The sequence below is a fragment of the Acartia tonsa genome, chromosome 2 (genome assembly GCF_053477335.1).
Source record: "Acartia tonsa isolate MP-2025a chromosome 2, ASM5347733v1, whole genome shotgun sequence".
Taxonomy (NCBI): domain Eukaryota; kingdom Metazoa; phylum Arthropoda; class Copepoda; order Calanoida; family Acartiidae; genus Acartia; species Acartia tonsa.
In genome coordinates, this window is record NC_137261.1 from 56,389,204 (window position 1) to 56,416,638 (window position 27,435).

General features: G+C 31.4%; 1 protein-coding gene across 1 annotated transcript in view; it reads left to right on the top strand.

Annotated features, from left to right (window-relative positions):
* The window catches only part of LOC145312212 (zwei Ig domain protein zig-8-like), a 63,021-nt gene extending 36,136 nt beyond the window's left edge, over window positions 1-26,885 (top strand). Inside the window, exons 8-9 of the mRNA XM_080151427.1 lie at window positions 21,331-21,404; window positions 23,112-26,885. Coding sequence (XP_080007553.1) covers window positions 21,331-21,404; window positions 23,112-23,227 — 190 coding nt within the window. The 3' untranslated portion in view covers window positions 23,228-26,885. The remainder of the gene's footprint in view (window positions 1-21,330; window positions 21,405-23,111) is intronic.
* Window positions 26,886-27,435: the final 550 nt, after the last annotated feature.

Genomic DNA, 27,435 nt, shown 5'->3' on the forward strand with positions numbered 1-27,435 from the left:
TGTTTTATCCACACTTGTTCTGTTACAAAAATCTTTTGTATTGTGGACAATTTTTATGTTATTCTATCATTATTATTTATATTATTATTACAAGAATAAATGTATAAATACAGATGTATTACCCAGACAACTACCTGGATCCAATGTTGGGGATCTTTTTCGTCTGCTAGCAAATTGTATTTTGCTCTATTGTAGCGACTTTACTGTGTTAATATTCCCGACGCTATTGGCTGATATACAAAGATCCAATTGAAAGTCCAGTATTGTTTTGATCTGCTATTACAAGCATAGCACAAGGAAATAAAAATAAGGCTCGACATCCGTTTAAAAGAATTTAAATGTCTTGTTTGATTGCCATGTTTTGGTCAGGTTAAAACTTCAATTGTAAAAAGTTTATTTCCTTGAAGTTTAAAGACGGCTGCTGAGTACTGGAAAAAAATAAGATTAATAAAGAAGGGTTAATTGATTATTTTTAAGTGTATGAAAACTTTAGTCAACAAATAAAAGCTCTACAAACAAAGAGATAAACAAAAATAAACAATACTATGCATAAGTAGCTAGGCCTTTGATATTGATGAAATTTTCATAATTTTGATTTATGATTTGAAGTTGATATGCTAAAAATAAAATAAATATAAAAAAAATTAAAAGAAGTTTTCCTTTACAGATATGCTAAAGTTAAAAGAAAAAATGGGTGAAGTTGTCTTGTGTTAAAATTAAAGTATTGAAGTAGTTGGGATGAAGTGAGTTATAAATAGTTATTAGGGGGTTTCAAAACTAGCATTTTATTGTAACTAGCTAAGGTTCTTACTATGTTAATTGGGAACATGGCATTTTTAGTAAGGTCAGGCCGGATACATATTTGGCCAGATACCGGATATCCGACTGATATCCAGTATCTGGCTGGATATTTAAGAAGCAAAAAAATTTTCTCATAATCTGGTGATTTGTTATTTTGCCGGTTTTTCACTGAACGCGTGCTGCGGTGGTTTGCAGCCGCCGCGTACAGCTGCTGCCGCAAAAAAAATATTTTTTGAGATTTGTAAAATAAAATTTACATAAAGATAAACATTTTCTGACGAAATTGATCTTATAGCTTTAAAATAAGAAAATTAGAGCCATTTAGAATTGAAAAAAAACATGGATTTTTGTTGTATAGTATATAAATTACATTGCTGAAAATCTGGCCTCCAATTATATCACAAAAAGTTAATGAAATTTAAAATGGTCTCAAAGGTTTTTTTCTCGTATTCATTCGAATCCGGTAGATAGGAACCGGTTCTCATCCATACGAAAAAACTATGTCTAGCATCGTATTATATCCAGCTTTCTACGAATATAGAAATGTACAATCATAAGATTAAAACCAGTTTTTTTTTAATCTCATAATTGTACTTTCTATATCCTCGGAAAGCCGTTTATAATACGATGCGAGAAATAACTATTATCAAATTCTTTATAATGTGAACACCATAAGGTAAAGTAAGCATTTCAATGTCTAAATTTATAAGTATAAACATTTGCTGGATCTGCTTTAAACGAATGCGAAAAGCGATTTTCATAAAATAAATGATTTTTGCAACACTCTGAAAGGTATGGAGAAAAGGGCTCTACAAGAAAGTAAAAGGGAGGATAAAATTGCAGACAATAGACCCTTCAAATCTGCCATAACAATAGCTTGCACGCTTTTCAAACTAGATTTAATTTTATACTTAAAAGTATTTTTAAAAGCGGAGCTTTTCCTCAATTCAGATATTTGTCTTTGAGTACTATTGATCCTTTACTTGAAAATTCCTTATATATTTAAACAATATGGAAAAAGTAGCAATCAATACAAAAATGGTCTGGCCGCTATGACTAGAAAAAGTAATTTTCTCTAAAAATACACATGAACCAACATAAAAATTTTTTACGTCTTTATCTGTACCAGGAGCCGAGATAGAGGGGGGGGGGGAAGGCTCTAGGAGCCCCCCCCCCCCCCCCCCGATCTATTAAGGTGGGAATTGGGGCCCGATCTGTAAGGGTTAAGTCCGTTTTAGAAAAAAAGGTAAACATCAAGATTTCTCTATTACATTTAGATTATTAGGAATATACTTTGTTCTTCATATTAAAATGTCTGTCCATCTATAAATCTATTATTGTCTGGTTGGTGGAGCTCTGCTTATAATGAAGCTATCATCCTTGGTCCTGTACATAGTATGTATACAATGCATATGAATATACAACAAATGTAAAATTCATATTTTTTTATTTTTTGTATGTTAGATAAATTGTACAATGCAGGGTTATAAAACAGGGAGGGACGGGACTTTGGAATGTTTAATACACTAGTCCTCAAAGTTTTTCAATAACGTTTCTCATTCGTTGGCTTAACAACTTTGGGGACTTTTATTGAATTTTGATTGATGTGTTGATTTAAATGAGTGTCCAAACGTTTCAACCCCTAATTGTAATCTACAGAATGTGTAAATTTGTGTATCATTTTGGATGTATATCAATTTAGCGGCCATTGACTTATCCTTTTAGATTCCTTATTAGAAAACCTTGAATTTTAGTGCATTTGTCAATGAATATTGACAGTCTAGTTTAAGATGACTCAAAAGCCTAAATAATTACCAACAAGTAGAGCAGTTAGGCAGGTAACTTTACAAAGTGTCTCAAAAATTAGCCATGTGACGTCATAAAAATGAGGGAGATGAGGGAAGAAGTGTAAATCCCACATTTTTATGACGTCACATGGCTGATTTTTGAGACACTTTGTAAAATCACCTGCCTAACTGCTGATTTTTGAAACACTTTGTAAAGTTACTTAGGCGGTTGATTTCTGTCATCTGTGGAAGTAATATTGTCATTAATAAATTTTTTTACAACTAAACTAATTGATTAATCAATTTCAATTAATTTCATTTTCAAATTTTAGATCTGGGATGGGTTTAGGCTATTTTTTACCCTCTCCTAATACAAAGCTTTTTATAGGGTGCAGATGTTTGTTTTATACTACTTAATATGAATCAATTGCATAATACAAATTTTAAAGTTTATGTTATAAAACCCTTTTCTTGCAACTTTGCTAGCAGCTGTACTCTAATACAAGTTTTGCCTAAAAGTTATAAAAAGATGGCAAATATTATAATTTTGTTCTCCTTATTTAGATCAAGGTTATGATGGCGAGGGAGGGTGGTAACATTATCTTGAGAAATGCAAAATAAATTATGAATAGATGTAAGCCATAGATGGTTTGTGAGACACAATAAATATCTTCATCCAAAGAAATTATTCATAGACATCTTCTTTGTTTACGTGAATGAAAAGAAAAAAATAGTTCACGTTCTGACCAATTAAATAGCCGGATAGTTTCTTCAATGTGTTCTGATTGGTCCAATTTTCTGTGCAGGGATCTAGATCTACTATATCTATTGAATTATGCAATTTTGATGGAAAGGACAAGTTTCAAACTTGCACACTCTCATTTATACTGCAAACAATTGGTACATTATACACTATTCAATAATCACATATATATAAAGGGTGTTAAAAAAAAATCACTTCACTTTTTAAAAGCGAAAATTTTCTAACATTAGGGTCGGTCCGTACATCCGTAACGGATAGCTTTTTTCGTTAATTCAGGCATGTTATAATTGTCCTATTGATTTCAAACTTTGTCTAATTATTCCTGTAGTAGTTAGGTCAGATTTAGAAAGTGTAGCAACTCTATAATCGTTACCAGAATGTTCGTACGTTTTTTCATGTTGATATTTTAACTTTTTCAACAACAATTTTTATGTGATCTAATTATCCGATTGTTCTGATTTTGGCACCAAATTTTTGTACAATTTTGTCAAAACATATATATTTAAATTTTATATATTTAGTTCGGACATGTTCGTCTGTCATACCATTTCAGAGCTTTGCTGTTATGGTTGCATCCTTGTTTTCACTATAAAACCCTACAGTTCTGGTCAAAAACTTACAAAAAATGACCCATACTCAAGCAATGTCAAAGAGAAAACAATATTGAATCTTAAATCTACTCACCTCTCCAGAGCACCACAGCTTGAAACCTAGCCCTTGTGGAGATTTTTTTTATCTACGTGGAGATTAAAAAGGAAGAAACCTTCTTAATTACTTGAAATCTTTTAGATAGACCCCATAATGTTCAGAGTTTTTGATGGGGTATGTTAAGACCTTTCTATAGACACCTTAACCATGTTTCTAACTCAACCCCATATGATTTAGCATAAAAAAGACCAACAAAAATCAAGCAGGTGTCTCTGTATTTTTTTGAGTTCTTGATGTTTAAAGGGTTTGTCTTTTTTTACCGAGGGACGGACTGAACTGTTACAGGAGTTACAATGACAAGGTTGAAAACTGGCGGCAAATGAATCCTACAATACTTGAAAATATATATTACAATGCACACTCCCCCCTAATTTACATATACTTATATTTTACAAGAGCAAAATAAACAAATTTTAATAAATACATTATTATGTAATATCCGTGCACACATGTTTGCTTTGTTTATACAAACCAGGATAATATCATATTTAGGGATCTAGTGAGATCCTGGTAAAATGTTCCTGGTAACGATTATCTACAAAATGTTCCTGGTAATGATTATCTACAAAATGTTTCTGGTAACGATTATATAAAAAAATTTATGAACTTTAAAGGCTGCTAGCTGCCAAATTGCCATGCAACATGTAATGTTTGCACACTGTTTTACTTATATACATACGTTCTTAAATGCTGAGCTTTTAGAGCGCTGTGATATGTCAGACATCAAACTGACAATAAAACAGAGAAAATGTAGTTGGTTTGGGTCACACTCTAAGTAAAGGGCATAATGATTTTACCTATCAAGCCTTGACTTGGAACCCCTTCAAAGGGAAACCAGGTAGACAAAAAACAACCTGAAAGATTAACTGAAAGATGAGAATCTATCATCTTTCTGTGATGCCTCTACTGAGGCCCAATCCAAAGAAAATGTGCGTGGCCTATGCTCTGAAAAGAAGAGATAAATGGCGAAGATGATGATATACGTTCCACCGTTTGGACGCTAGTAGCCTTTACAGTTCATAGATTTTTGTATATAAGAGACACCAGGAACACTGATGAAAATTTCCTAAGAATTTTAGGCTTTTATTTATTTCTTAATTATTGTTGGTTTGAACTAAACAAAGCCTTTGATAGCACAACATTGTTTCAATTCTTGAGTTTTTAATGGTAAGTTTCAGGCATCTAAAGGGATAAGACAATAGGAGATAAATAAAAAGTTTATTATTAATAAATTCGCATCTTCTGCAGGTTAAATTACTAGTACAATATTCTTCATTGCTAGTTTGTACCAACCAATAAAGAATGATTAAAAGTACCCAAAGTTTTAATCCATTGTGTTTATAAAACTTTGGAGTCATTATCATTGCCTTTTAGTTCTCGGCAGAACGTAGGCCATGCACAATGGTTCTCCCATCTTCCTTTATTTGGGCACGTTTTGAGGCATTGCTGAAAGATGGAATTGTCTTATCTTTCAGTTCACTTAAGAGTTCCCTCCTCCAGGTTGTTTTTGGTCTACCTGGTTTCCTCTTTCCTATGTGGGGGTTCCAAGTCAAGGCTTGATTGGTTATATCATCATGCCCTTTCCTTAGAGTGTGCCCCAACCATCTCCATTTTCTCTGTTTTATTATCAGTTTAATGTCTGACATATCACTGCGCTCTAGAAGCTCAGCATTTGTGAAGTGCCAGTATAATTTGATGACCCCTCCCTCCTTGCCTGCACCAGCTGAATTAAAACAATAACAGACAATAAAATCTAAACATTGAAATAGTCTGGAAGGTGATAGATCCGTAAATAGGCCAGACTGCCAAAAGTGAGACAGTTCAAAATAGCACAAAAACAATTATGTCATTAAATAAAATTATCCAATGAGAGGCCAGTATATATACATTGTAATTGACCAATGGTAAATTTATATTCGCCTCATTGGTTATTTCATCGTATGACGTCATTTTTGGGTGCCATTTTGCGCTGTCTTAGCAAAAGTTTTCCAATTGCTAAAAAGTCGAGGATTATTAAAATTAAAAATTCCCTTCATAATATCCAAAAATTTGTAAATCATTTTCCAAAACCTCAAGCACAAATTATTGTTTTAAGTTATTAGGTCAAGTAAAAATCATTTATTTCAATATTTGGTATATTTAAAATTTTAACTCACAAACAAAATATCAATTTCACATATTTTTTAGATATTACAATTAGAAAAAAAACTGTTTGCTCTTTTCAGATAACGACTTAAAAATAACTTGTAAATATCATAAAAACAAGGATGACAACATCCATTAAAGCGATGCTCTAAAATCCGATGTAAGGACAAACGAACAATAACTCTTGTAGAGTGTCAGTACTTAAGAAGCATAACATCAATTTTTAAGTCTAAACTACATTTTGAATTCGATAGTACCATTCTAACAGGACCGACCGTAATTATAGAAAATCTTCGCTTTAAAAATCTATACATACAAGTATGCAACGTACTCAGATAGGAAGAAAGTTCTTTGACTTTCAAGCAACCAATAAATTTTTAAGTTACTCGCCATGACAAGATCAAAATCTGGGCTATATTACTTTTATGAGTTCATTTCAAAATAAGGAAAACTATCAACATTCAAATGTAAAGATAAATGCAAGCAAGAGAGAGAGTGAGTGAGAGAGAGAGAGAGAGAGTGATAGAGAGAGAGAGAGAGAGAGAGAGAGAGAGAGAGAGAGAGAGAGAGAGAGAGAGAGAGAGAGAGAGAGAGAGAGAGAGAGAGAGAGAGAGAGAGAGAAGAGAGAGAGAGAGAGAGAGAGAGAGAGTGGGGGAGAGAGAGAGTGAGGAGAGAGGGAGAGAGAGAGGGAGTTACTTGTTCAATATTTAAAGGTAAGCCAAGGTTTGAAAGGTGAAAATATTAGTAGAGGGAGGGGGAGGGGGGCGATGGGGGTGATATCTGCTTGCAAATATAAATTACATTTATAACATGAAAGAGGTTCACCATGATATTTCACGGAAAGGATGGGTACATTGGGCCGTAAATTACACTTGTATCCAAAGTTTTAAGCCAGCAATCAAGATTACATGGTTCTTAAAGAATTTGGTCTAAACTAAATATTTTTTTTATCAATTTCTCGTCCAATGTCGTCCCTGGAATATTTCAACAAACTTTTAGCCAACGTCAAGTTTTCCATCCTGGATTTATATGGTTTCATTTCATCTACAATTATTGCACAAAATAATGAATATCTAACAAGATTGAAAATAACCATAGAAAGAAAAAGGCAGTTAAAAGAAATATGGGATTTTCAAACATCCAAGAAAAGCTAGTAAAAGTGGCTGACTCAGATTATGACGCCAAAAAAAGTTAACCAATGAGAGGCCAGTATACACTGTAATTGACCAATGGTAAAATTTATAGTGGCCTCTCATTGGTTAATTTTTTTGGCGTCATAATCTGAGTCAGCCACGTTTACTAGCTTCATTCAGAGAGAGAGGGAACTATGGGCTGTTTAATACACTAGTTCCCAAAGTTTTATAATAATGTTTTCTTATTCGTAGGCTTCTCAACTTTGGGGACTTTAGGGGATTTTGATTGGTTGATTTATTAAGTTAAGTGTTTAAACATTTCAACCAATAATTTAATCTACAGAAGGGGTAATTCTGTGCATCATATTTGGGAATTTACATCAATTTATCGTCCATAGTCTTATCCCTTTAGATTCCTGCAAATAACATTATTTTATTTATAATGGAAATATTTTATTTAAAATTGTAATATATATATTCTAAATAGATTAGTTAAACTTATAATTATTAAAAAAATTAAATTAAGGCTCTGAGAATATTTGATATAACACAAAATTTTAAAATTCTTGAATAAGCTGTGAATAAACAGCTAGTATATTGCTAGGCCATAGCAACTGAGGTTAATATTTGCTTGCGCAACCTAACCTCAGCAAAAGTATGCAAAAATTAAATCGCAAACCTGAGTAAAACATTAATCAATGAGAAATTAGTTTAGGGCAAGCCAAAGTTGAGCCCACAAATTCATTGAACCTTACTCAAAACTTATATTTAAATTTGATTTAAATTATCCAGTAATTTTATTTTACTCTTCTCCTTCCATAAATTATAAATACAAATTGCGTGTAAAAGAAAAATATTTTGCGATAAATTATAATTAGTAGCGAAGCTACTATGTAACTACGGAATGTCCTTACGTACATCTTTATGGGTTTGTTTAGAGAAAAGTTATTTAGTCTGCCAGTGTAAAAGATAGACGTCTCATTTATGTGTAAATTCTATTCTATAAATAGAATGAATCTTTAAGCTTAAAAAGGAAATGGACAGTCATTTTTTTTCTCTACTTCATATTATTCACTTTAATCAGATATATTATGAAGTGGTTACTGGTAACTTTTAAAAATTGCTGGTCTGAATGAATTATACTCTTCAGGGAAGCTCTAATGATGTCTTGGTATGGTTTTCTTAGTTCTAATAGTAGCTAAAGGCAACCAGTAGTATTAAAGTAAAACACTAGAGGGGGAAGAGGTTAAATAACTGTATTACCCTATTGCTATTGAATATTAACACAGCCAAGTAGCAGAAAACAAATTGCTAGCAGACGAAAAAGGTAATTAGATAAGGGGGGTAGTAAGTTATCTGTATTTACATCTATACTTTAGATCTGCTCATGTAGTTATCTTATTATATACACATTCTTGCTGTGCTACTAAAGGCCATTTTTGTCCTTGTCTTTATATTATTATTAATATTTTCAAGGATAACCAGAACAACAGAAAATAGAATTAAAACAACAAGCAATTAAGTTGTCCCTGTCTGGCTTTGAATAAAAGTTAAAAACAAACAGAAATAAATATTAGGGATGGAGGGGACATTTAGCTGTTTAATACACTAGTCCCCAAAGTTTTATAATAACATTTTTTTTGCTGAACAACATTGGAGTTTTGTGAATTTTATTGGTTGGTTAAATAGTTGAGTGTCCAATGATTGCAAACGCCAATTTTAATCTACAGAAGAAGTAATTTTGTTTGATATCATTGGGGAGGTACATCAATTATTCGGCCATTGTCTTATCCCATTAGTTCCCTGAGTAGATTTTGTGTTAGATCCTTTTGGTACTATTTTATCTTCAATAAACAAGTCTGTGTTATCCACCAGGTGAGGGAGTGGACAATGGGCTGTTTATTACACAAGTCCCCAAAGTTTTATAATAACGTTTTCTTATTCGTTGGCTTAACAACTTTGGAGACTTTTATTAAATTTTGATTGGTTGATTCATCAAGCTATGTGTCCACACTTTCAACTACTAATTGTAATCTACAAAGGGGTAATTTTGTTTATCATCGGCTATTGCCTTATCCCTTTAGATCCCTGGTTATCCACCTTAATGCAATATCAAATATAAACCTTTTCCATCAAGCACTTTCTCTTTATATATCTCTTTTCTTACACTATCTATTTATCTCCCTTCCCCCATTCACTAAATATCATTCTGCAATACATTTCATTTCCAAATATGGTGTCAAAACTCCGGATCCAAAACCCATTAATCACAAAGTTTTTTCGAACATTAACCTGAAAAGATTAGCCTTACTCTTTTTTATATAACTAGCGGCTTCGCAAATAGCCTCTAGAGGCTTTGCCCCAATAGGTAATTTTAAAAAAATTAAGTATTTCTGGTGCTGCCGGCCATTTATTTTGAAGTAGTTTCCCCAGAAAACATTTTTTTTTGGGAAGGGGGGATTTTAATTTTTGGGGGTTTGGGGGTGTCCCATCCCCCAGAAAAATAGCTTAAAACCACCACAGGACCAATAGGTATATCCTAAAGAATAGAATCCAATCGGTTTAGTAGTTACTGAGATCTTAAGCTTCAGACGGACAGATAGACGGACAGACACCAAGCTACTTTGTATTATAGATATACTTTTTTTAAAAACGTCTATTGACAAATCGTATTCTTTTTATCCAAATAGAAAGTTAAGTGATTGATTTAATTCTTTGTAAATATAAGACATGAAAAATGAAAGTTAGTTTAAATGGTAACATAATAAAAGATTTTTTGTTATATGCAAATCTGATGCTTTAACATTTTTATGAGAACATTACTAGGATAGGGAGGTAAGATTATACGCAGGGAGAAAGAACATTGAGCTGTTAATTGAAAGTTTTCTTATTTGTTGGCGCAACAACATCCGGGACTTTTATTGAATTTTGAATTATTTGCTTATTAAGTAAGGTGTCCAAACGTTTCAACCACTATTTATAATCTATAGAAGGTTTAATTAGTATATTATCATTCTGGATGTATATCAATATATCGGCCATTGTCTTATCCCTATATATCCCAGGATTAAACGTCTAAATTATTGGTTGATTGTTATATAAACTACTTTTGTAAATGATTATTTAAATAACATTTGACATGTAATATAAATAACTGCTTATTGTTGAACATTTGAAGATACCTTGAACCCTTTAATGTAGTAAGGTATATTTATATGTTGTAATCTTTATAAAATTAACACTAGACCTACTTAAATAGAATCTTTACTTAACTATTTAATTAATTTCATAATGAGTCCTAGTTTTAAAATTTGCGTGTTACTGGCCTTGAATATCTTCTTGAAACAATACAGATTAGAAAGGCAATAGAGGGTCACAATTATAACATTGTACATTTTATAAAACTATTGGTTGTGTCCCTAGTATTTTATGGGCTTAAAATTTAAAAGTGGCAGAAAAATAGCCTAAAACCATACCATGACTTATGTGAAGCTTCCCTATAAAGGAGAACTCAACATGTTTAGCAGTTGTCTAAATCTTAGGTTAAAGACATAAAACCTTACTACTTTAAATAATAGGATACTTATTTTGCTTTTAGAAAAGTCCACATATAAAAACTGAAGGAATATTTGTTCGTGGTGAAGTAAATTACTGGAAAACTTTTTTTTTATCAGCTAGAATTATGTTTGTAAAGGATTGATATAAATCATTGCAAAATCATGGTTTAAATCATGACAGATTTTGAACCTTTATCCAATACCTGTATGGAATTTTTGTCAAGCAAATTTAGTTGGACTGCTGTTGTTGAGTTGAGAGCTGAGTAGTTTAAATTTATGTTAAGATAGAGATATGTATCTACAATATTGCTTTCAGCAAGAATATACATTATATATACTCAATAGCTATGTACAAGAAGCTAGGAACCAAGGAAGCGAATTTTTTTGCAAACAGGCAAAAAACCTACTTTAGAAAGTAAAATCCTTAACTGAGAATCCAGTATTATCGTATCAAGTGTGCAAAAAATGTAATTTTCATACACGCAAGCAAAAATAGTATTCATGCTTATAAAATTCATAGCATAATATATGTTTTGTTTACTGCATTTTATTAATACAAATGGACACATTTCAGCTCACATTTTGTAGTCCAGCACTCCCAGCGGACAATTTAGCGATTTCGCCAGGCGAAATCGCGAACTTTAGCAAGGGATTAAATGCGAATTAGCAGTTTTTAGCAAAATTTTTGTATTTTTTGCGAAAAATTTCGAATTCGCGAAAATTTTGCGAAATGTATAGGCTAAAAATTGCGAATTAGCAAGCTAAAAGTTGCTAAAAATTGCGAATTAGCAAGCTAAAAGTTGCTAATAATTGCGACTGTGTTAATTAGATTTTTGAGAGAATGAAAATATGCAAATTCGCTAATTTTTTGCGAAAAAAAATAGAGAAAATTCGCGAATTAGCATTTTTCGCAAAATATTTGCGATTCTTCGTCATCACCTTTAATAAATTCGCCTTTTATAAATCGCAAAAAATTCGCAGATAAAACTAGCGAATTCGCGGCTTTTTTTTCAAGAAATCCTTGCAAATTCGCGGATATTCTCTATTTTTTTTCCCTCAAAATTCTTGCTAATTCGCGACTTTTATTTATTTATTTTCGCGGCTTTTATATTTTTTTTCTAAAAATCCTTGCGAATTCGCACATTTTCTTTATTTTTCCGCTCAAAATTCTTGCTAATTCGCGACTTTTATCTATTTATTTTCGCGGCTATTCTCTTTTTTCCTCATAATCATTCCGAATTCGCTGCTTTTCTCTATTTTTTTCCCTCCAAATTCTTGCTAATTCGCGACTTTTATCTATTTCTCTCAAGCTCTAGCCTACGTAAATAATAGCGGATTCACAATTATGTACTTCAGATACCCGTTACTTTAACTTCTACTTCAGAAGTTAAGTGATGAGAAACTCATATAATTATTTTTAGGTGGCAATTTCTATTATCCTTTCCATCCTTTGCGGACTACATTCAAATTTTGTATACTGTTGTCTGTTGTTTAGATTTTGTTATAATTTCTTACAAAAAATTTCAAAATACCGGAAAAAAATGAAATAGGAAACCATTTTAAATATAATATACTTATTTCATTTTTAAACAACCATACATATATTAAAAATACCAAAAAAAATATATTTTTCTAAAATGTTAGAGAAATCTAGCGGCAAAAATTTAAACTATATAAAGTATAAATTTATTAAAATTAAATTTAATGGAAAAAATATAAAGATAGCTCGCCACAATTTTATACACAGGGAGGGAGCGGACATTGTTTTTTACACTAGTCCCCAAAGTCTTAGTATTTTTCGTTGGCTTTACAAATTTGGGGACTTTTATTGGTTGCCTTAATAAGTTAAGTGTTCAAACATTTCAATCACTAATTCTAATCTACAGAAGGGGTAATTTTGTGTGTCATCATTGAGAATGTACATGAATTCATTTGCCATTGTCTTATCCCTTTAGATCCCTGTTTTCTACACCTTATATTAAGTAAATTTCAAATTCAATGTCAATTTTAATTATCCGTAAATTTCCATATACAAGAACAGACAAATATTTAACCGGTAAGGCATTGAATCTGATAAATTTATGCTGGATTAGAACCGGTTCTTGGGTCATGTATCACAATAAACACTTTTCCGCATATGGTAAAATAAAATCATAAAATCAATAACACTGGAGTTAATCTTACAAGTTTTCATTTTACTATCCGCGGACAACCATCTAACGATGAAATAATCTATTCCTTTTAGGATTTGATGAAAATAAAGATTTGAACCTAAGGGACAGAAAGCTTTGCTATATATGTATACTAGCGGCTACGCCCCTAGAAGCATCTAGGGGCACTTTACTTAAGGTAGGAGGAGGAAAAGTCGACCTCATCCCATTTAAAATTTGAGTTTCAAAAAGATAAAAAAGATATTTTTGGGGGGAGGGGGGTGAAGACACCCTCTCCCAAAATAGTTTAAAACCTTCCTAGGGCCTATAAGAAGCTTCACTGTAAAGGAGAACAAAATCGGTTCAGCAGTTAGCGAGATCCTTCAGTACAGACAAAAAACGCTTACTACTTTATATAAAAGAATATATAAAGCCTCTAGGGGCTTTGCACCAAGATGTTTGATCAACCTAATTTTTCGTTTTGGGGGGGGGGTGTCCCACCCCCCAAGAAAATAGCTTAAAACCATCTCAGGACCAGTTGGTATATTCTCTGAAGAGTAGAGCCCAATCGGTTCAGTGGTTACTGAGATCTTAAGCTTCAGACGGACAGACAGACATCGTTCTACTTTGTGTTATAGATTTAAGTAGTTAGAATTGTCATATTGTTATTCAAATTTACAGTTTTTTAAAAGTGAAACTTTTCTTTAATTAGGGTTGGTCCGTCCATCCAGAACGGATAAATTTTTCGTCAATTTAGGCAGGTTAGTATTTTTCCATCGATTTAAAACTTTGCAAGGTGATTCCTGTAGTAGAAAGGTACAACTTAGAAAGCGTAGCAACTATATTAAATAAGATTTATTTTCAAATGGGTTTAGTGATGAAAAATATAATACATATCATTTACAGATATTATATTCGTTAATAGAATGTCCGTACGTCCATTTTAAATATTATTGAGTTAAGGAATATACTAGCTCTTTATGATAATTAAAACACTTTAAAGACCTTCTTATCCTTTACTTTCAAAATGTATGTAGGGTGAAGATTCTAGTGTTAGAACTATCTTATAGCTTGACTTAGAACCTTACTAAAATTGATTACGTTGCCTTTAGATTTTGTAGTATTTAAATTAAAATATTTCAAAATATTGAAAAAAAACAATTATATGAGAAACAAATTTAATTAGAATTTACTTTTTGCATTTTTAAACAAAAATATATATTTTAAAAACGCCAAAAAATAAAGTTTTTCTAAAAGGTAAGAGACACCTAGCGGCAAAATTTTTAACTATATAAGTTACTTTTATTGAATTTTCATTGAATGGTTCACTAACTTGAATATCATTTATTTGTTAGTTTGTTCTTCCAGTAGGAGGGGAGGGGTGGGGTAAAGTGGGTGGATAAGAGCGTTTGTTCTTTTAGCCAGCTAATAGTTTCACTTTATTAAAGTACATGATAATCTTGTGTAAAATCCATGTAATAATAATCAATTACATAATACTAGCGGTTACGCCCCTAGCTTCTAGTTGCTCTGTATTCAAAGGGGAGAGTTAAAAAGCCTAAAACCTTCCCAAGACTTAAAATAGAATAGCATAAAACCAGTCCACGACTTAAAATAAAATAGCCTAAAACTATCACAAGAAAAATATTAAGCTTACCTGAAATAGAAAGCCCAATCGGTCCAGTAGTTATTGAGATCTTAAGCTTCCGGACATAGAACCGGTTCTAATCAAGGGGATAATAGTCAGTTTTTAAGCCAAACTGGAAAAATTTTAATGAACAATTGAATAAATACAACTACTCTAAGATTAAGTGTATGTTTATACAGGGATAGGAAAATGGCCGATAAATTGATATACAAAATTACCCCTTCTGTAGATTAAAAATTTGTGGTGTAAAAGTTTGAACACTCAACTTAATAAACCAACTAATCAAAAGTCACTAAAGTCCCCAAAGTTTTTAAGTCAACAAATAAGAAAACGTTATTGTAAAACTTTGGGGACCAGTGTAATATACCCATTGTCCCCTTTCTCTCTCTCTGATATTTATTGTTTTTCATCAGTAGCGAAGCTACTCTATAATTTGAAATGTCCGTCTGTCTTAGTTTGGGGGAAACGTGATTTTCTCGGCTCTTATAAAAGATTGATTTTTTTGACAATTAATTACCCCTCATGAACAATTAGATTATTTGTTGGAAAAGTTTGAAGAGAAAGAGGGGACAATGGGCTGTTTAATATACTAGTCCCAAGAGTTTTATAATATTTATAATAATATTTTTTTCTTTGGAGAATTTTGATTGGTTGGTTAATTAAGTTTAGTGTTTAAACGTTTCAGCCACTAATTTTAATAATATAAGGGGTAATTTTGTGTATCATCATTCAATGTCTTATCACTTTAGATCCCTAAGTTTGCATTAAATTTTCAATTGCTCTTTAAAAATATATAAATATACATACACAACTATCTCTCTCTATACACAACTTATGTTACATACGTAAAATCATTCTTATATGATGAATTTCCCAAGTTTTAAGATTTTTTGGATAGTCCTCCAGGTTCTGGAGCTCCAGGCCTCCAGGTGGTCTCTGTACAGGTAAAAGTTAAAAATCAACTTTTTTTTGATGAGTGAGAGGTCAACTTATAAATCAAAATATGCATCTTTTTGAATATTATTCACATATTGGAAGAAAAAACATAAAGATTTTGTTTCATAAGCTAACATCGTATTATAAACAGCTTTTCGCGGATATTATAATGTACAATTATAAGATAAAATTAATTAGCCCTGAGAGGCCGAGGATCATAAATTGATATACATACATTCCCAATGTTGATAAACAAGATAAGATGATAAACTAAAATTGCTTAAAAGCGGACCTATGGAAGCTTCCCTAAAATGAATTACTTAATCAGTTTAATGATTACCGAGATCTAAACGAACAAACACAAAGTTATCAGCGAAGCACCACTGTTTTTTTAATTTTCAAATGTTAAGCATCCTGTATTTGATTTAGTTTGGGATAAATATTTATATAAATTTTTAAAAAGTATCCAACTTTTAAAAGCCAACCAAAATGAGCAAACGTTTTATAAAATTTGGGTAGCAGCATATTTTAAATTCCAATCCCCAATCCCTCCCTGTTTAATACGTGTCCAGTTTGACCGCTCATATGCTCTCACATGCACCTCATGTAACTGCTATTGGTGTAGTGCGCATATTTGACCGACAATGCTCGTGCGTTTTCATCTTTGAACTAAATAATGGGTATATAAGAAAGACAATTCACATCGTCTCTATTAATACCCAAAAACATCAATTGTCTATTTATCGGGAAATGTTCTCAATAAAATCTAAAGGGATTTGCATATCCTCAATGGTGACACACAAAATTACCCCTTCTGTAGATTAGTATTCGTGATTGAAATGTTTAAACACTCAACTTAATAACACAATCAATGAAAATTCAATAAAGTCCCTAAAGTTGTTAAGCCAAGGAACAATACTAAGACTTTGGGGACTAGTGTAAAAAACAGCCCAATGTCCCCTCCCTCCCATTGTCTTTTACATTGCACATTTAAAATGGAGTTAAACAAATTTTTATTTTATATAGTTCAAATATTTGCCGCTAGGTGTCTCTTACTTTTTAGAAAAACTTTATTTTTTAAGCATTTTTAATATATGTATATGTATGCTAATTAGCAAGATTGAAAATTTTTAATAATTTGCGAAAATATGCAAAATCGCACTAAATCTTATATGCTAAACTTGCTAATTAGGAAGATTGGGAATTTAATTTTTAAATTTTATGTGCTAAACTTGCTAGTTAGCAAAATTGGGAATTTTAAAAAATTGGCGAAAATATGCAAAATCGCACTAAATCTCATATGTTAAACTTACTAATTAGCAAGATTGAAAATTTTAAAAAATTGGCGAAAATATGCAAAATCGCACTTTTTTGTAGGTAAGATGGAGTGCTGTGACTTCATGACTTTTTAAGTTTAGTAATTATACGTCGGCAAGAGTTGATTTTATTAGGATATCTGGTCTGTGTCGGTCGTGGTGTCCGGTCAAAGTCGGTTGGGTAGCACCAAAATTAGAAAAAAATTCTAAAAAAATCTTAATTTCTACATTATGACTTTTGTGTATAAGGAGAAACCTAAAATTTTTTTGGTGAATACTTAGATATCAATGACCTTCTGAGAAAAAATGTGTTATGACCGTTTGACCGCTCCCTGACCGACTTTATGACCGATTTTTGTCCGGCTTTTACTACAGACATATATCATGAATATCGTGGCTTCTATTACAGCTAGAGTCCTATAATTTTTTTTGGTAAATCCTTGAGCAACATCAAACAGATAAAAATATTAATCGGCGCCGCCAACCGCCGTTTTACCGCCGTAACCGCCGAAAATGGCGGTTTCCGTTATTTGCCGTTTTTTGGCGATGATCAGAAAAAGTAATTTTTTTGTTATGAAAAATAAAAGTTCGTCCTAAAATTTGGTCATCCTAGCTGCAAAATTGGCCTCTCTACAGCTGTTTTAAAATTTAGCGGCTGGCCGCTAAAAAGCGGCTAAGGAGCGGCCTGGCTGCTATGACTAGAAAAAGGAATTTTCTCTAAAAATACACATGAACCACCAGAAAAAAATTTTACGTCTTTATCTGTAACAGGAGCCGAGATAGTGGGGGGGGCTCTTGGAGCCCCCCCCCCGATCTATTAAGGTGGGAATTGGGGCCCGAGCTGTAAGGGTTAATTAGCAAAATTGTAAATTTAAAAAAAATATGCAAAATCGCACTAAATCTCATATGCTAAACTTGCTAATTAGCAAGATTGAAAATTTTAAAAAATTTGCAAAAATATGCAAAATCGCACTAAATCTCATATGCTAAACTTGCTAATTAGAAAGATTGAAAATTTTAAAAATTTGGCAAAAATATGCAAAATCGCACTAAATCTCATATGCTAAACTTGCTAATTAGCAAGATTGAAAATTTAAAAAAATTTGCAAAAAATATGCAAAATCGCACTAAATCTCATATGATAAACTTGCTAATTAGCAAGATTGAAAATTTTAAAAAATTTGCAAAAATAAGCAAAATCGCACTAAATCTCATATGCTAAACTTGCTAATTAGGAAGATTGAAAATTAAAAAAATTTGGCAAAAATATGCAAAATCGCACTAGATCTCATTTACTAAACTTGCTAATTAGCAAGATTGAAAATTTTAAAAAATTGGCAAAAATATGCAAAATCGCACTAAATCTCATATGCTAAACTTGCTAATTAGCAAGATTGAAAATTTGTAAAAATTGGCGAAAATATGCAAAATCGCACTAAATCTCATATGCTAAACTTGCTAATTAGCAAGATTGAAAATTTCAAAAAATTTGCAACAATATGCAAAATCGCACTAAATCTCATATTCTAAACTTGCTAATTAGGGAGATTGAAAATTTTTAAAAATTTGGCGAAAATATGCAAAATCGCACTAAATCTCATTTACTAAACTTGCTAATTAGCAAGATTGAAAATTTTAAAATTTTTTTGAAAATATGCAAAATCGCACTTATAAAGCTAAGATAAAAGTTGCAAAATCGCACTATATCTCAAAATTTTCTAAAACTTGCTAATTAGCAAGATTGGGAATAAATCTAATTAGTGCTAAATTGCAATCATTAGCAAATATTAGCAAGATAGGTAATTTGCAAGTTTTCATTTTAAGTGAATTAGCAAGTTTTAGCACATTTTAAGATTTATTTCGAATTTGCAACTTTTATCTCAGCTTTTTTTTTGCGATTTTGTATATTTTAGCAACCCAAAAAAATTCGCCAAAAAAAAGCGTTTTCGCACATTTTCGCTTATTTTTTTTTTGCATGTTTATTCGCGATTTCGCAAGGTTTCGCAAAATATGCGATTTTGCAAACTTTCGCTAATTTTCGCAACATTTAATCGCAAATATTTCGCGAATTCGCCATTTTTTCGCAATTTATTTGCGAAAGTTGGCGAAAATTTCGCAAATTTGTCGGCTGGGCTTGTTCTCTCATGGGAGTAAATTGCAATATTCTGCTTGCAATACAAAAATCCCAGCCAGATTTAACTGGGGGGTATTGCTCATATATGCAAGAGATATACATTCAAAAGGGGAAAGATAGAAAGATATAAATTTTCAAAGATTTTTTATAGTTAGAAGCTAGGGCAAGAACCAGACTTAATTTACAAAGTCTATACAACAATCTGACCAACCCAATTTTTCATGATTTATTTGAAGCTTGAAATTAAGTCTGGGTATGTTGTATGCTTTACAACCTCAGAGCTTTTACATTATATAAACTTTTTTCCTTATAAAATGATGATTAAACATAATTAAATAAATATTTCTATGGTTTTCTAGGTTAAATGGAGGACATACAAATTAAAGTTTACACAAATTCTAATTAAATGAAATTAGTAATGGAAATGGATTTTCAAAATCCAAATTGTTCTGCAATTTGTCAAGCTAGAAATAATTACATTGAATTAACAAAAATAGTTCTCTTTAACTAATTAATTAAAGGTACAATTATAAAAATATTTTCTTTAAAAGAAAATTTATAATTGATTTTAAAAGCAAAAAATCCAAAAAGCTAATGATTTATTTATAGATGTAATTCATGTAAATATCAATTAATACAATATGTGCTGTCAATGTTGTATCTTTTTAAATCTTGAATAAGCTCAACTGCAAAAGCTTTGCTTGTCATTCTACAATTTTAGATTGGAATAGATTTCAAAGTGAAAAGTTTGACAAGTGCTACACCAATATTTAATGCTTCAGGGTATACTAACATAGAGTGGACATGAAGATTACAAATAAAACATAATTTCTATCTAAAATAGTTTACAGGAGTGCTGGTATATCAGAAAAAAATTATAAACGTTTAAATGTTAACAATAATTTGCTAACTTTAATATTTGGTAATTATGCCATTTAGTTAAAATCTAAAGCAAACAATTTTAGTAAATTTTCAAAATTCATTAATAAAGATAGCAGATTTTAAAACTAATATTATGTTCAACTGGATAAATATCAAAACTTACCATATTGCTAGGGCTGCAGCTGTACCTTAAATCACTAATCAACATTTACTTGTCCTCTCTTTGGAACTACTGTGTGTGTAGAATGAGGAAGTGAAAGATTTAACCTTGAACTGACATCTCCAAGTGTACTAAGCTTCCAACTGTTCCTCTTCCTGATTCAACTTTTACAAATATATTAAATCTTCACATGTTTTACTACAACCTACCATTCTCTCTTTATTTATTTAGTGATTTTTTAATAATCTCGATTCTGTACCAAGCAAACAGAGATTAGAACAAAAAATAATAAAAAAAGATGCTAGAACCAATTTAAAGCTTCTCTAAAATTGAAAACTCAATCTGTTTAGTGGTCGGCAAGATCTTTGCAGACAAATTAAAATTCTTACTGTATTATTTTTTTGTAGTAAATTATTTTATTATAATATTTTATACAAGCTGCTATGACCCTAGAAGCCTCTAGAAGCACTAAAGGTGAGGGAGGGGGGAAATTAAACCCTCCCCCCCCTCAAATTAAAATTTAAGTTTTTAAAAAGAATTTCTTAAAATTATTTTTTGTTATTTTGGGTAAATTGTTCTAGGGAGATCAGTCACACCCTCCCTCAAAAAAATTATTAAAATTACTATGACCCATATTGGTTCAGACAAAAAATATGTATTACTTTATATAATACTAGCGTCTGTGCCCCTAGCATCTGAAGGGTTCTATATTCTAAGGGATTGAAAGTGCAGAAAAATAGCTTAAAACCATACCCAGGCTTATCTATAAAAATAAAATAGCCTAAAACCATATCAGGGCCTATAAGAAGTTTCCCTCTAAAAGAGAACCATATTGGGTTAGTGGTGAGCGAGATCTTTCGCTACAAACAGAAAAAAAGCTTAGTATTTTATATTATAGGATGATGATGATTATATATTCCTCCATATAGTAAATTTAAAATCAAAAGTATGTTGATGAAAGATAAACTGTCCAAAGTATAATATATTGAACTTTATAGTATAAGAAAGGAGTATAAACTTTTATTTTAAAATCATAATAAGAGTATATTATATGGAAATAATTATCCAGTTTGGCTTCAAAACTGATTAATATCCACTGGATTAGAACTGGTTCTAAGCAACACTGAAAAATCATGTATTATATCCAGTTTTCTATGGATATAAAAATGTACAATTAAAAATGATTTATCAATTATTTTATATGTTTCAGAACCGAGTCTGGAAGGTACACTTGCTCTCCATCCAACACAGAACCAGAATTTATCATGCTACATGTCGTAGATGGTGAGTTATCTTATTGGCCCTCTATTTACTATATTATCTAACTAGCGGCTTCGCCCCTAGCATATATTGGCCTTGTATTTTAGATTTAAAAGAAAACTTTAAAAAGAATTTTTTTTAGGGGGTGAGAATTTTTTTTTTTTGGGGTAGTCGACCCTACTATTCAAATTTTCGACTTTAAAAAAAAATTACTTTTTTTTTTTGGGGGGGGGGGGGGTATTTTCATTTGGAGGGAGTGTCTCACCCACCAAGAACATAGTTATAAACCTTCCCGGGACCTATGAGAAGCTACCCTGTAAAAGAGAACACGATCGGTTCAGCGGTTAGGGAGATCCTACGGTACAAACAAACAAACAAACAGACAGAGAGACATCGTTCTACTTTGTATTATAGATAACAGCTTTGCTCTATCTATTTGGGGGAGAGGGGGGGGGGGAGAAAGGTGGGTAGGTGGATGGTTAAATGGTTAAAGTTAGGTTTAAAACAGAAAAAGTAATTTTTAAGGTGCAATTTTCCGCAAGGGTTGGGGGTACCATCCCTTAAACAAAAATAAGCTCTCCTGTAAAGGATCGTCATATTAGTCCAGCAGTTGTCACATAAAGACAGAAATTTTTTTAAAAGGATTACTTTTAAAATGAATACTTTTTTTGAAGTATCAAAAAAAAGAAAAGAAAAGCTGTTGTATGTATATAATTTTCATACTTTTTTATACTAAAAAAAGAAACTAAAGATAATTTGAACAATTTAGTCATTAATTTCGAGTCAACCAGTTTTTAATACTACACACACAAACTAAAATAACAGACCTACCCACTACACTTTATTTTCAATTCAAATAATTGATTGCTTTTTACAACACACACACAGAGTTTCTTTTATACACCTCCATAAATATTTTATTATTACTTTATTTCAATTAGATATCCCTGTCCAATGTTTCATACTCAATAATTTGTAAAAGAAAGAAAGAAATCGATGAAATTACAGCTCATTTGTTATGACTTCGAGTGTACTTAGCTAAAATTAATGTACATATGTATTTGCTTGGAGGTTTTGCACTAAAATTAATTTTTTTAACTAGGAATTGTAATTTGTTTACACAGCTAAAATATTTTCCAGTATTGCTTCAAAACTGATCATTATCCGCTGGATTAGAACCGGTTCTGGGACATACTGAAAATCATGTATCGTTATGTATTATAGACAATTTTGTACAAAAAGTAAAATGGAAAATAATAATAATGATACCAGCTTTGTAAGCCTGGGCGTCGTCCCTTCGGGGCTAACAAAACAGTAATTAATCTTATCCGCAGAAAGCTGTTTATAATACGATAAATAACTATTCTTCTTATCATTAACCATGCAGGATAATTTCAAATAAAATTATCTACAAATAATCTATACATAAGATCTGCTAGATACAAAATAATGAGATAATGTAGGAAGGGGGGGGACATTAGGCTGTTTTTTTGACAGGTTTTCAATGTTTAATGAAATCGTTTTCCTGTTAGCTTGCTTAACAACTTTGGGGACTTTTATTGGATTTTGATTATTTGGTTCATTTTTTTAATTGACCACTAATTGTAATCAACAAAAGGAGTTATTTTGTGTATTATCATTGGGGATGTATATCATCTTATTTGACATTGTCTTACTCCTTTAGATCCCTGTGATAATCAATAGTCGAAAATAATATAATTGAAATTTCAGGTGAGGCTTTGCTGGCCAAGCAGGCGGGGACATCCAGGTTTGGATTCTACAGCTCCTTGGCACAGATTATATCATTCATCCTCCTCATAATATTCTCCAACCAAACCTTGCTGTAATTGTTATAAACTATAACTATAGCTAGACAATATTCCTAAATATTAGGGTTGGGCCGGATATCCGGCCATTTTCGATATCCGACCGGTTACTGGATATTGAAACTATCCGGATACTGGATATCCGGCTGATTTTTACTGCCGGATATCCGGTTACCCAGCCGGATATTCGGTAATTTGCCGGATATCGAGGGTTGGCCAGATATCCGGCCGGATACCGGATATTAAAACTATCCGGATACCGGATAACCTGTTTCCGGCCAAAAAAGTATCCGGCCCAACCCTGCTAAGTATACTAAGCTAAGTTAAACTCCAAGAAAGGTTTCATGTTAAAAGTGAACAATCTATGTTGTGAAAACCACACATGTCTATGTTATACAAGAACTGCTGATATTCTATTTTATGCAATTGTTTAATAATTGAGAGAAAAAAATTAAAATCATGATCAAATATTTAGTTTTAGTTTCAAATTTAAGGAAAAGAATAAAATGAGAAAAAATACATTGTTAATAGTATCAAATAAATCACAAACAAATGTTTTTTTTATTACTTAATCAAATAATAAATACATCAAAGCATAAAACAAACAATGTGATAAACATCTATAGTCAAAAACAATTTTTTTCATTATTTTTCAAAACGTTTTATTTTTTAAATAATCAAATCTTTGAAATTTCTTTCAGCACTTTGTGTTTCCTAATATAGTATTTTCATTTAACACAAGAATTTTTAAAAATTGCATCTTTTGTCATTTTTTTACTATAAACGATTAATGTGTAATTATCGCATCGTAATATAGACAATTCTGAGAAATGGATTAAATAAGTGTACAGAAATATTTTCTTATTTGTTGACCAAAAAGGCCGTAGGCCTCTATTAACAAATCTGGAATAAATTGTATGATTTAATTTTTTTTCGTAGGAAATCATTTGTAATACGATGTCATGTTTTTTTCAGTTCGGCTCAAAACCTGTTTTTCTTTAGCAGAAATATTTCAGATTTGGAGCTATACCAGTAAATTGTCAAAATTGTTTTAAAATATTCATGAAATATTTATATTATAATTTGTATCGATTTTTGCAGGCATAAGTTATACTTAATGTGCGAGAAACAAAAATCCGCCGTTGCAACGTTGCAACGCGTTGGTTCAATTATCCCGATTAAAACTCTCCTAATTTAACCAACAACAAGAGGTGGATTCTTAAAAAAAAACTTTTTGACTCATTGCCTCACTAAAATCAGTGAGGCTCGCAAAAAAAATCCTCCAAAATCGCGTAAAAAATCTACAAAAATTAATCAAAGTCTTGTGTTAATAACCCTTTTATGAGTTTTTTAATATTTTTTTTTTGTGATTTTGGAGAATTTTTCACAAAATATTTTTTTGCGAGCCTCACTGATTTTATTGAGGCACTGAGCCAAAAGATTTTTTAAGAATCCACCTCTGTCTACAAAACCATAAACCATCCAACCAGTGCAGTGGCATGCATCGGGTTTTTTCCAGGGGAGTGAAAATTTTGACACACCCTCCTTCGAAAAGGTGTAGGGGGTGTGAGTTTTAAAGGGGATAAACCCCCATTACACCACCCCTTTTGCACGCCTTTACATCCGACCCGCAATGATTTTTACAAATAATAATTCATATTTAGTATTTCTTATGCCTGGGTTTAAAACTACTATAGTTATCCTAAAAAGACAATTTTGGAACAATGACAATTATATCCATAAGTAGCACAGCGGACAGATGGACGGATGGACATATCCTAATTATACACAGCTGCTCTAGTAAGGAGGTAATGTTAGAATAGTTATTTCTGGCATCGTATTATAAACAGATTTCGCGGATATAAAATGTACAACTATAAGATAAAAACTATTTAGATGCAGAAGGACTAAAAAACTAGTTTTAATCTTATAATAGTACATTTTTATATTCCTATAAAACTGGATATAATACGATGCTAGACTTAATTTTTCAGTTTGGCTGAGAACCGGTTCTAATTCACCGGATATTAATCGGTTTCAAAGCGACACGGGAAAATGAGTTAAGTATTTTGTTACATTTTGTGATGATATATGTTATTGTACATTAGTGTGGCCCAAATGAAGGTCTAAATCGCTTTTCAATGTGCGTTATGCAAAAATAGGTTATGCATTGTTTGTAGGTTTTAGCCCTATAATTGATTTTAAGAAAAAATCTATCGCTATCTCGTCCAATGCATATTTATTTTCACCTTTAATCCCCCAAATTATGAAAGCCTTACACCAGATATAACAGTTAGGGAGTTGAATCCATTTTTATAGAAGCAGAAATATAATCTATGATTATGGTTTTGACCCTCTAAAACTGTAATCTACCTTTCCACTTTCCCCTCTCTTGGTGAAGATATCTTCAACGCCGATACGATTTTTGAAATGTAAGATTCTACTTTCCCTTCTCTTGGTGAAGATATCTTCAACGCCGATACGATTTTTGAAATGTAAGATTCCACTTTCCCCTCTCTTGGTGAAGATATCTTCAACGCCGATACGATATTTGAAATTTAAGATTCCACTTTTGCCTCTCTTGGTGAAGATATCTTCAACAAGAGAGACAAAAGTGGAATCTTATATTTCAAAAATCGTATCGGCGTTGAAGATATCTTCACCAAGAGAGGGGAAAGTGGAAGGGTAGATTACAGTTTTAGAGGGTCCAAACCATAATCATAGATTATATTTCTGCTTCTATAAAAATGGATTCAACTCCCTAACTGTATAAAGCAAAACATCAAATTTTCTGTCTATTTGTTTACAAACATTGAAATAAAATATTAAAATCACCAGGAATAAACATATGAAGAAAGAAAGTATAAAAATTTATTTATGTACAATTACAATAATTTGGGAAAGCCAATTCATACTGCAAAATTATTGAAGAAAAATAATTAAAGATAAGCCTTACTCTTTATTCCTGGTTTAATAAAAAACAATCAAATTATTTTTTGCAATATTAATTTTTTTATTAGTATGCTTTTTTTAAAAGTTGAATATGAGAATAAGTATATTACATATTTTTTTACCTTCATTTAATTTTTTATTTAAGTAAATTGTCTCTTTATTGGCGACAATGTCTGTTGAGCCATGAAATTTATTAAAAACACTTTTTCCTATTTTATGTCTTTAAAATGCATATTTTTTAGAGTTTTTCATCATTTCTCTTCTCATAAGACTAATAGCTACTGTTTTAGTTTAATTTCTTACACAAATTATCAATTTCAATAAAACAATGTTTTTAGACGTTTTTCAGAATTATTCGGCAGGAATGGCGGTTCTGTCTACTTTTTATGATTGCTTTATATTTGAACTCTTGTCACATTATTTTAGGTTGGCTGTTCTTTAATTATTTCTTGTTAAAATCATGAAAATATGAAGTTTTTGATAAAAAGCTTAAGATTGAAATTTCGAGATCAATTTTCATTGTAGAGAGGTCTAGTTTTCACTAAAAGGTCTACATTTGAGCCGGTAACAACTTTAAGGTATCCGCAAATTGATATGGCAAAGATTTAAAAATTCATGTTTTTTTGGGCCAGTCTATAATGTACATGACTGTTATATGTATTAATATTATTATTTTATGTAAAATATAAATGTATGCTTTGTAATGTAAATAAATGTAAAAATTATATTTAGTTTTTAAAAGCGAAGCTTTTCTATAATTAGGGTAGGTCCGTCCGTTAAATAAGACACGTTATAATTGTCCTATCGATTTTAAACTTTGCATGGCGATTCCTGTAATAATTGGGTACGATATAAAGAGCGTAGCAACTCCCTAATCGGTACCAGAATGTCCATATGTCCATTTTAAGCATTTATGTTTCGCTTTTATGGATGTTGTAATCCTTGTTTATTATTAACTAAGCTAATCTATAATTATTCATGTCTGTATATGTGTCTGTGTGTCCTTCTGTTTGTCTGTATGTTCTTCTGTTTGTATGTGTGTCCTTCTGTTTGTCTGTGTGTCCTTCTGTTTGTCTGTGTGTCCTTCTGTTTGTCTGTGTGTCCTTCTGTTTGTATGTGTGTCCTTCTGTTTGTATGTGTGTCCTTCTGTTTGTATGTGTGTCCTTCTGTTTGTATGTGTGTCCTTCTGTTTGTCTCTGTGTCCTTCTGTTTGTCTCTGTGTCCTTCTGTTTGTCTGTGTGTCCTTCTGTTTGTCTGTGTATCCTTCTGTTTGTATG